Source organism: Salmo salar, chromosome 06, assembly GCF_965601325.2.
Source record: "Salmo salar chromosome 06, fSalSal1, whole genome shotgun sequence".
Classification (NCBI taxonomy): domain Eukaryota; kingdom Metazoa; phylum Chordata; class Actinopteri; order Salmoniformes; family Salmonidae; genus Salmo; species Salmo salar.
Genome location: NC_138296.1, coordinates 60,686,449 through 60,698,669, shown reverse-complemented (window position 1 = coordinate 60,698,669; position 12,221 = coordinate 60,686,449). Strand labels below are relative to the sequence as shown.

The window sequence follows — 12,221 nt, the reverse complement described above, 5'->3', positions numbered from 1 at the left end:
CAAGTTCCTTAAATGTGCTGAGAATGTTCCAAAGCCAAGCAACTATCCTGCACCATTCCCAGAAAGTTGTGGTAAGGTTGTATGCAAAATAACCATTGGACAACCACGCTCTGACCAAGCTCTAAGAAACATACGGTTCTCAGAACGCTTTGTGCTAGCTGGGATACTTTCTGCTGATAAGTTTAGAATTTCCCTCCCGCCACTACAGTAGAATTCTTCTCTCTCACAGCTGAGAGATCATGCAATTATGTAATTGTATCACAAATAGAAGCCAGAGACATGGTTGAATATTGTATGCATTGATAGAATAGAACTGTAATTTATTTCAGGATAGCCATGAGGGAAAAAATTGCTTTTCAACACAGGCATTTCAAACATTGTACAGTACATTATACAATTTGACACATCTTGAAAATATCATGGTTTGAATGTATTTTTCCTTTTATCTTGTCTTTGCAGAGAGGAATAATCGGGGCTCTTTGCAGAGAGGAGTAATTGGGACAGAAACAGAAGCCATCAATTCTATGCACTTGGTTGAACTTCTGAAAACGACCAAACAAAACTCTAATGTCAGAACGATATTTGAACTGGAAAAGCATCGGAGGAAGCGGTCCGCAGTCTTTCACTCTGGAGTGAGAGTCTGTCCTCAGGAGACCATCAATGAGGTCATTGCCAGCCATCAAGCCTACTACAGGCTCAGAGGTATGGGCCTCCCATTCATTACAGACAATCATTACAGTTATGTAATCAAATGCAATCATGTTGGCTATTGCAGTGTGATATGTTTAGTATCTAGCTCTTCTGCCCTAGAGGGCATGAGTTGAGGCTCTGCCTGCTGCGTGGTGTGTAAAGCCTCTACTCAAACTAAATTGTGAAGGTTGTGGTATGCGCCAGTGATAAATGTCTCAATTAGTATAGATTGTGGACCATAGCAGTACCCAGCATTACCTACAACTGGATGTCCAGGTGTGCACCAGAGAGAAGTCTACAGTAGACAGTGAAGAGAACTGGAGACTGGGAAGCAGAATAACAACAAAGTAATCCAGAGTTCTTTCTGAGATAAAGTAGGGAGAAAACTCACAGCTTCACGCTGAGGCAGCATGCAATACAAAAGTAGTGCACTATATAGGAAATAGGTTGCCATTTGGGACTTATTCGCTGCCTTTTAAAAACATAAAAGCACACCTTTGGGAATAGGAATTCAATTTTTTTCCCCACAGGTTTTGTAAAGATGATAAAAGAGCAGACTTTTATCTTTTCACCAGACATAAGACTTTGTGTCTATTCTACAACTCTTTTCGTGCTGAGAGTCTCAAAATAGGTGGATTGAAGGATAAGAACAAACTGAATGATTGCAGCAATAGTCTTGAATTAATTTCACATTTGAAAGGGTAACCAATCTGATAGTGCTGGGCCATTCTGAGGGGAGGATGGAGGATGGAGTGGGGAACTTGGCTAAAGACAGGTCAGGGAAAAAAATTCTGAATTTAGTCGTTCATCATGAGAACCATCGGTGTGTTCTCTTGACAAGATAAAGCCACCGTTCTCCCAGCTTTTATCTCACTACTGTTGAACCCTCATGTATCTGAAAACAATCTGCTTGGTTTAGAGTTCTTTTCCTTTGAGACATCTCTATCACCCCCCAAATGGCACCCTATTCCCTTTATAGTGTACTACTTTTCTTGACCAGGGCCAATAAGGCTGTGGTCAAAAGTAGTGCACAATATAGGGAATAGGGTGCCATTTGGGATGTACACTTGGACTTTATGTGGATCTGTATCTATTGGTAGAAGTGCTGAGGATCTTTCACTCTCACTGGAAGACTGTTCTGTCTTTGGTCAGTTTGTCAGGAGGCTGTGTGGGAGGCCTTCCGGATCTTCTATGACAGGATCCCTGTCACTACAGAGTACACAACATGGGTTCACACATGTCAACACGAGTCTCTGTGTCTCGCTGACCTGGCCACTAACTTCAGCAACTCAGAGGAGCACATGAGTATGGTGTACAGGGTGAGGAACCAACAACACATGCCTTCCTTTTATGTTTCGTAGCAGTGAGACCAATAATTACTTTCATTATTTGAATGAGCATATGCACGTCTTTACTGGGGGTAAAACAATTTTGAATGGCAATGGCCAATGGGTGAATGTATGATATCATGTGGAATCCATTCATTTTAGTACATTTCCTCAGGAAACAACAGCATTGTTTGTTGCACAATAGCCACAGGGAAAGTAAATGTTGGAACTTGTCTTTCCTCTCAGTATTAATTACATATCAGTCTGTTGAGTGAAGGGGAAACATATCCTTATTATATTGCTCCCATTAACACAGAAAACAGCATCATATTAATCTCTAGTCTAGTCAATTAGGTTAATTTACATGTATAAGAGTTTATAAAATGCATGTATATTTGCAGACGGCACTCCCAAGTTTCAGTGATACCTTATATGCTACACAGTTTTGATGTATTATGTTATTGATTTAACGTCCAGATGATGTATGTGTATGACTGACGTGATGACGTGATTTTTCTACTTTCGTAGAGGATGAATCTGCGAGACGAGAGGCAGTCGACTGGGTAAGGCTTAGAGACAAGGCAGTATGCCGCCTGCTGTCTGCTGATAGATGTCAACGGTGCTGCTTTCTCACTCACACTGCAGCCCTCTTGAGTCCGGCTTTGAATTTGACCTGCCATATAATTCCAGCACTCCATGTGGTCCATGGGCCGGGGGGGGGGCGGTCAGGCTCACTTGGGGTGACGATGTCTAATAGGGATTTTCCTGAAGGTCTATGTCCCTAGAGTTGGAAAATGTGTGATAGCGTTGCAGCAATGACAGCTTTCTGTGTGTTATCACTCTTTCTTTCATCCCTCCATCACATTCCCATTTCCCATATGGATTTAACCCTATGACAAACAATGTCAACAAGTTATTGCTCACGTATACCCTATAATTAAATTGAGGGCTCATATACATTATCATAATAAAACATATTTTATTTTTGGGAAGTCAGGGGTGAAGTCGGGGGGTGGGGGTAGGGTGGGGACTGACATTTTTCAATTGTGATAAAGGGGGCCCTGGGGGAAAAAGCTTGGCAACCCCTGATCTAGAGTACATATCAGAATGACCTGTATAAATTGCTTTAAAAAGGACACATTGATACATTTTTACTTTGTTGTATTATAACCACCTTTGAAAGCCCCACCTACAACTATTGTTTAAAAATGGCCTATATTGTGCCATTGACATTAGAATGTAGGAAGCTTGGCCATAGAAGGAGGTGGTGGGGCAGTTCTGTTTTTGAATTGTAACTGTGGTGATAGAACCAAACACACACACAGCTAGAACATTGTTTTAAACAGATGTATATATGCAGTACAGGGCCGTCACAGTATTCACATATTAACCCCACAGAAGCCTTTTCCCAATATGGCCGCCAAACAACTCAATGGGGTCTTATCAGATCAATTTCGCATGATCAAACCAGCGTTAAACACCATAGTGTCCTCCAAGCTCAACATTTTTCATTGCTAATTTGAATGGCATTGAGAAAACAGAAAGGTGTCAAATCATTTTGTTGCAAACATCCTTTCTGAATTTAGTAAAAAAAAAAGTAATCCTAGAAGTACAATATTTTTGCTGGTAACGTAACAGATTACAGTTCCATTTCTTTTGTAATCAGTGTATGTAACAGATTTAATGTAATCCGTTACTCCCCAAACCTGGCCTCAACAGGCCCAACATCGGATTTTACTACATAGTAATGGAATGTAAGGGGCAGGTCTATAGTCTCCATAATGAAAACAGTTAATAGGATAACAATGTATATCATTTTAATGAGCCCACATTAATTAATATTTACTTGTACATATCAATTTTTACATGTTTGAAGATTAAATATTGCAATTAAGGCTTGATAAATATTATTACCACAATTGTGTGAATAATTTAACATCTTTATAGCGGTCACACACCTGGCTCATTTGGTTGTGTATTCTACATTACTATGAATACTTTAAGATATTATTGGGCATACTACAATTATATTTCATGCAAGTATGTTCATGCGAAATTGATCCAATAAGACCCCATTGAGATGTTTGGCGGTCATATTGGAAAAGGGCTTCTGTGAGGTTAATGTGGGAATCCTGTGATGGCCCTGTATCTACAACTCTTTTTAAAACCGGTTCTACATTTACTGTGTGTGCAATTTGGTGGTTCTGTCCCCAAAGTTACAACCCAAAAACATAGCTGCCCCACAGCTAAGCTCACAACATTCTAATGTCAATGGCACAATATGGCCTATTTTTAAACAATAGTTGAAAGGTGGTGCATTCAAAATTGGTTATATTATTTATAATTTGAAAGGTAATTTCATCACATTTTAGAAACACTTGGCAAACATAGTTTAAAATGTATCAGGGTTTCTTTTTTAAAGCAATTTATACAGGTAATTCAGATATGTACCCTAGAGGTCAAAGTCCATATCACGTGACATAATTACCATAAATGACCATCAAATATTTACCCAGGTTGTTACTATATACTGTACAGTACAACATCTGCTTTGGTATACTGTGCATGTACATGCACTCTTGTATGGTGCTGCTGGTTGAAGACCATTGTATTCTTAAAGCAGGTGGAGAGCTTGCGCATTGCCATGGTAATTATCTTGTAAAGTAATTGGGGGATAAGTGCTTGTTGTCAAATGCTGTTTTTCACAAACCATTAGCTTAACCACTCACAGCTGGGCTATTGTGGACAAACATTCATCATTCGTATGATCTACTCTTTCACCTGCAGAGCAGAAGCAGCCGCAACCACAGCAGCACCAGAGGTCACTGAGATAGCAGGTATGGCAAGAAACTTTATTAAAATGCACATATCAATAGTTAATCAATGATTTTATAAATCTGCCTTGTATATATGTCTGTCTTGCATATTGTATAATTAGATTGTAATGATCTGTTTAGGGAAAAACAAAAACAGCTTAAATGAACAGATTTGTATTCCTACACAAACGTTTCGGGTATGAGCCCTTCTTCATAACATCAATGATCCGTTTAGGTCCAGAAGAGACCCAGACTGCTGCACCAGAACCACCCACTCCTGTGACCAGTGATGCCAGTGTCCCTGATGCTCCTGAGGATACAGTTGAAGAAGAAGTAGAAGAAGAAACCGCTGCTGAGGAGGTAAACGCCATTGACAGTACCTTCAGAAAGTATTCACACCCCTTGACTTTTTCCACATGTTGTATGTACCCTAGAAAGACTCATAGCTGTTATTGCTGCCAAAGATGATTCTAACATGTATTGACTCAGGGGTGTGAGTCATTCTGGGTAAGTCTCCAAGAGTATTGCACATCTGGATTGTACAATATTTGCACATTATTCTTCAAGCTCTGTCAAGTTGGTTGTTGATCATTGCTAGACAGCCGTTTTCAAATCTTGCCAACGGAAAGTATTCAGACCCCTTGAATTGTTCCACATTTTGTTAAGCCTTATTTCATTTTTTTGCAAATGTATAAAATATCAAAAACAGATATACCTTATTTACATAAGTATCTAGACCCTTCACTATGAGACTCGCAATTTAGCTCAGGTGCATCCTGTTTCCATTGATCATCCTTGATATGTTTCTACATCTTGATTGGAGTCCACCTGTGGTAAATTCAATTGATTGGACATGATTTGGAAAGGCACACACCTGTCTATATAAGGTCTCACAGTTGACAGTGCACATCAGAGCAAAAACCAAGCCTTGAGGACAAAGGAATTGTCCGTAGAGCTCTGAGACAGGATTGTGTCGAGCCACAGATCTGGGGAAGGGTATCAAAACATGTCTGCAGCATTGAAGGTCCCCAAGAACACAGTGGCCTCCATCATTCTTTAATGGAAGAAGTTTGGAACCACTAAGACTCTTCCTAGAGCTGGCCAAACTGAACAATCGTGGAAGAAGGGCCTTGGTCAGGGAGGTGACCAAGAACTAGATGGTCACTCTGACAGATCTCTCGAGGTCCTCTGTGGAGATGGGAGAACCTTCCAGAAAGACAACCATCTCTGCAGCACTCCACCAATCAGGCATTTATGGTAGAGTGGCCAGATAGAAGCCACTCCTCAGCAAAAGGCACATGACAGCCCGCTTGGAGTTTGCCAAAAGGCATTTAACGACTCTCAGACCATGAGAAACAAGATTATCTGGTCTGATGAAACCAAGATTGAACTCTTTGACCTGAATGCCAAGCGTCTCATCTGGAGGAAACCTGGCACCATCCCTACGGTGGCAACATCATGCTGTGGGGATGTTTTTCAGGGACCGGGAGAATTGTCAGGATCGAGGCAAAGATGAACGGGGCAAAGTACAGAGACATCCTTGATGAAAACCTGCTACAGAGCGCTCAGGACCTCAGACTGGGGCGAAGGTTCACCTTCCAACAGGACAATGACCCTAAGCACACAGCCAAGACAATGCAAGAGTGGCTTTGGGACAAGTCTCTGAATGTCCTTGAGTGGCCCAGCCAGAGCCCGGACTTGAACCTGATTGAACATCTCTGGAGAGACCTGAAAATAGCTGTGCAGCAACGCTCCCATCCAACCTGACAGCGATTGAGAGGATCTGCAGAGAAGCATGCGAGAAACTCCCAAAATACAGGTGTGCCAAGCTTGTAGCATCATACCTAAGAAGACTTGATGCTGTAATCGCTGCCAAAACTGCTTCAACAATGTACTGAGTAAAAGGTCTGAATACTTATGTAAATGTAATATTTCAGTTTTTAATTTTAAAAAATTTATAAAAATCTGTTTTTGCTTCATCATTATGGGGAATTGTGTGTAGATGGTAAGAAAAATATAGATTTAATCCATTTTGAATTCAAGCTGTAACACAACAAAATGTGTAATAAGTTAAGGGGAATCCATAATTTCTGAAGGCACTGTAGTTTAGGCTAGATGTTAAGATTGCTAACAGCTTGCAGATTGAAAGGAAAGCTGACAGAATGTTTGCTTGTGGTTGCCCAGCCCAGCTGTTGCCTTGTATGTCTCAGACAGAGAGGGTGAGCTGATAGCATTTAGACCATATGGCTAAATGTTATCATCTTATACAATACATTATCTAACTGCTGTTCCTATTCATTAGGGCAAACCCTTGTAGTGAAGCAATGTGTATCATATATGCATTTTATATACAGTATACCTTACATATGACCCGTTATAAGACTATGCAATTAATTTGATCAAGGTCTACTAAAACGAAATATCTGACTACATAAAGATGATTTTGCTTTATGCAAGAAACTATAGTTGAGTTACAGTAATAAACCATCAAGAAATGTCTGAGAATTGCCGAATTGCCTAAGGCAGATATTTCATGAACATTGTAAAACATAATGAAATCTCATTCAAGGCATAAAGCTTAAGTTACAAAACATTAACAAGCATTACAAGGCATTATTCTAGGCATAAAGATGTCAGAGTTACAAAGCAAAGCATGAACAAAACAGGTCTACTCAGGCAGAAGGCCCGAGCAGCCTACAAGAGAAACATGTCCAAACAACCTTTCTGTAAAGTGGATAACAGGAGCAAGTGAGAGAAGTAAATACTTCCATTCCATTAATACCAGATCTGAATGATTTGTGTTGAAAATCCGTTTTTTGACAACCACAGACCAAACCAAAATGAATAAAACTAAGATATCCAATCAGATCGAACCAGCCAACATTCTCTAGGAAGGCATCTATGTTTGATGACCTGAGGGGGTGGGCTGGGTATACTAGAGAGAAGACATCATTCCTGAGAGGACAAAAGAGATCTTTGCATACAGTGTCGTCAGAGTTCACTCTGACCATCTAGACTTACTACAGAGATTGTACATCCATATAGATAGCATCAGTGTTCTCTTCAGGGTACAAGTTTCAGATAGAGACCAAACAAGCATCACTAACACACATTTCAATAGTTTATCCGCTGCATACTGTGTGACAGAGAGAGAGAAAGGCATTTTGGCCTGTTGATGGGGACAGGATTGACTGGCCCTTGAGAATGTTCCTTGTGTTCCTGGGCCATTTGCCATGCAGACCCAGAGGTTACAGAGAGCACATATGTTAGGGCCGAACCTACACCATAGCATAATGTTTTGCCAGGGAAAACGAAAACGGGTATTTCTTAAGTTCAGGTTGTCCCTCCCTATTTCAGTCTGTTTTCTTTCCTTTCGATGCTTAATGAATAGGACACTTTTGGCACCTAAATCAATAGGGCTCTTTTGGTACCTATTAAATAGGGCTTTTGGTACCTAATCAGTAGGGCTCTTTTGGTACCAAATGAATAGGGCCCTGTTTTCTTCCACTGTTTGTAGGACTCTGAGCTGCCCAACATTGTCCCGGAGAACCATGTGGAGGAGATAGTGGAGTTCAGCATTGACCTGGTGGACCCAGGCTACAGGGAACTACTAGACGACCCTGACTCCCCCCAATATGTTGACCTCTCTCATCACCTGCAAGACCAGGTGAGATAATAAGCCTTGCTGTCATTGTCAAGCCAAATAGAATGGAAATGAGTGACAAGGAGTTGGCATGATGGGGCAAACAGACTGACACTCAGGCTAGTCGAGATACTGCACAGTAGCTGGAATAACGTATGGGAGGCCAGACTCTGTATACCCTCTTTATGTCCATCAGTAATTGTATTTATTTTTGTACCTTTATTTAAGTAGGAAAGTCAGTTAAGAACAAATTCTTATTTTCACTGTTAACTGCCTTGTTCAGGGGCAGAACAACAGATTTGTACCTTGTCAGCTCGGGGATTCGATCTTGCAACCTTTCGGTTACTAGTCCAACGCTCTAACCACTAGGCTACGCTGCTGCCCCGTAACGTAAATGTCCCTAAGACCAATGGGCTATCCCATTGAGGTACAGTTTATTCGGTGTCTTGATGTTTTTTTCTATATGTTTTTAATGTATGCACAGTGCCGCAAACAACATTTCCCATTGGAAATAAAGTCATTATCTTATCAGTGTAACACGATCAACTAACAGATACAGGAACCTGATGCTGTACAGTGTGATCTGTGACACGTTGCTACATGCTAAACATACAAATCATTAAAATCCAGACAGAAAATATTTACACAAGAAGCAACCTAATATCACACAGTCAACCTCTCATTTCATTTAGTAAGTTCACCCTTCTGCCATTCTCACTGTTAAACATCGCACAGTGTTCAACACAACGGCTCTTTAAATATTGTTTTTAACAAAAGGTCAGAAAGAAAACTAATCAAAGAGACCAAATCCCATGTCTTCATCTGACTCCTGACATCTGACTCCACAACCCACAACATGGGTTGTGGCCCTCTGAAGGGGTTCATGGTAAAGATAATTATAGAATGCCACAGGATCATGAGTCAGAGGAAAAGAAAGCAAATTACTGAGTTGCACTTGGACAGTCAGGGCTGGATTCTCAACCTGAATACACCAAAGTTCAGTCCCGATCTCCACCCTTCTCCCGAAATATGCACTTGCGCATTTTCTCGCATTGGATGTTACAATGGCGGAAATTCAATGGACTCTCAAAGCTGGGCACAGACGTCAATTCAACGTCTATTCCACGTTGGTTCAAAGACATTTCATTGAAATGACGTGGAAACAACATTGATTCAACCAGTGTGTGCCCAGTGGCAAGTGTCTGCTAAATGTGAGTAACTAAAGTTAGAGATATATGAGTGTAAGTGTCCCGTTCATACATTCCTGACTTACAGTACTTCAGATATTCTCAGACTACATTATGAGAGCTGGTAACCAGTAACATTTGTGCCAACAGAAAATGCCATCATATTTGATTCTGTAATAAACAAGTTTAATTTAGTCTGTCTTTTTCAACAGATGCTCCATGTTTTTGACAAGCTCCCAGGATTTAAAGAGATCAGTGTTTTGGGAATCAGGTAAGTCTGTGGCAGACATGAATAATCACATCTGGTGCCTTCGAGCTTAATTCCAACATTTTGGAGAGCTAATGAAAAAAGCAATAGATTAGGTGAGACAGATGAAAGCCAGGTGAAAGCTGGTAGCTCCACCAGTAGAAGTGAAGCACAGCCTCTCACTGTTCTGAGAAATTCCTCTCAGACTCAATTTATTTCATCGGACCTTAACTACGTGTTGATTTGGAATGGACTCTGGATTCATTTGAATACATAACAAGCCCATTCCCACCTAGCTGAAATGCAGTCAAATGCCAGGAACAGAAAATATTTGAGTGCCTTCCAAGCCATTCTGTCATGCTACAGGTTGTGCTCCTGGCTATGCTGACTGTAATAAGAAAACTTTAGTCATTAGTGTGAACCACATGCATACCAAAAATACATCTTTCCTTTGAAGGTCATTACAGTGAGGGAAAAAAAGTATTTGATCCCCTGCTGATTTTGTACGTTTGCCCACTGATAAAGAAATTATCAGTCTATAATTTTAATGGTAGGTTTATTTGAACAGTGAGAGACAGAATAACAACAAAAAAATCCAGAAAAACGCATGTCAAAAATGTTAGAAATTTATTTGCATTTTAATGAGGGAAATAAGTATTTGACCCCGTCTCAATCACAAAGATATCTGGCTCCCAGGTGTCTTTTATACAGGTAACGAGCTGAGATTAGGAGCACACTCTTAAACGGAGTGCTCCTAATCTCAGTTTGTTACCTGTATAAAAAGACACCTGTCCACAGCAGCAATCAATCAATCAGATTCCAAACTCTCCACCATGGCCAAGACCAAAGAGCTCTCCAAGGATGTCAGGGACAAGATTGTAGACCTACACAAGGCTGGAATGGGCTACAAGACCATCGCCATGCAGCTTGGTGAGAAGGTGACAACATTTGGTGCGATTATTCGCAAATGGAAGAAACACAAAAGAACTATCAATCTCCCTCGGCCTGGGGCTCCATGCAAGATCTCACCTCGTGGAGTTGCAATGATCATGAGAACGGTGAGGAATCAGCCCAGAACTACAAGGGAGGATCTTGTCAATGATCTCAAGGCAGCTGGTACCATAGTCACCAAGAAAACAATTGGTAACACACTACGCCGTGAAGGACTGAAATCCTGCAGCGCCCGCAATGTCCCCCTGCTCAAGAAAGCACATATACATGCCCGTCTGTAGTTTGCCAATGAACATCTGAATGATTCAGAGGACAACTGGGTGAAAGTGTTGTGGTCAGATGAGACCAAAATGGAGCTCTTTGGCATCAAATCAACTCGCCGTGTTTGGACGAGGAGGAATGCTGCCTATGACCCCAAGAATATCATCCCCACCGTCAAACATGGAGGTGGAAACATTATGCTTTGGGGGGTGTTTTTCTGCTAAGGGGACAGGACAACTTCACCGCATCAAAGGGACGATGGACCGGGCCATGTACCGTCAAATCTTGGGTGAGAACCTCCTTTCCTCAGCCAGGGCATTGAAAATGGGTCGTGGGTGGGTATTCCAGCATGACAATGACCCAAAACACACGGCCAAGGCAACAAAGGAGTGGCTCAAGAAGAAGCACATTAAGGTCCTGGAGTGGCCTAGCCAGTCTCCAGACCTTAATCCCATATAAAATCTGTGGAGGGAGCTGAAGGTTCGAGTTGCCAAACATCAGCCTCGAAACCTTAATGACTTGGAGAAGATCTGCAAAGAGGAGTGGGACAAAATCCCTCCTGAGATGTGTGCAAACCTGGTGGCCAACTACAAGAAATGTCTGACCTCTGTGATTGCCAACAAGGGTTTTGCCACCAAGTACTAAGTCATGTTTTGCAGAGGGATCAAATACTTTTTTCCCTCACTGTATATCTTTAAAAGTCATTATATCTTTACATTCAAATACAAAAGAATACATGTCACGAGTGAAAAGCACATGTTTGTGATGACACCCGACCAGCAATGAAGGACGTTTTATTTCCTTTGTAGATGATAAATCAATATATCACATACTAATGGCTGACAAGTCATTATATCACATACTAATGGCTGACAAGTCAATAAATCACATACTAATGGCCTCTTTTCTTCCCCCTCTCCAAATCTTAGCGAGGCCCATGGGAGTGAAGGGTAATTTAATTACTGTGATGAGAGCCATCTTGAGTGGTAGCTGCAGTTTCCCTCTCTGTCTGTGCTTGTCCCTGCCAGTCTGCTGCTCTGCTCAGTGTGTATCTGGATCTATCACAGGACCCAGGGAGAGAGGGATCAGATAACCTAA

At 41.2% G+C, this 12,221-nt stretch overlaps 1 protein-coding gene across 1 annotated transcript; it reads left to right on the top strand.

The window, feature by feature from the left end:
• The first annotated feature begins 463 nt into the window (after positions 1–463).
• LOC145879774 (interphotoreceptor matrix proteoglycan 1-like) lies at positions 464–12,221 on the top strand. The gene is made up of 8 exons (XM_082976161.1): positions 464–702; positions 1,843–2,009; positions 2,547–2,581; positions 4,806–4,855; positions 5,070–5,194; positions 8,352–8,501; positions 9,877–9,935; positions 12,152–12,221. Exons 1-8 carry the CDS (start codon positions 525–527, stop codon positions 12,219–12,221), a joined length of 834 nt encoding a protein of 277 aa, XP_082832287.1. The 5' UTR covers positions 464–524.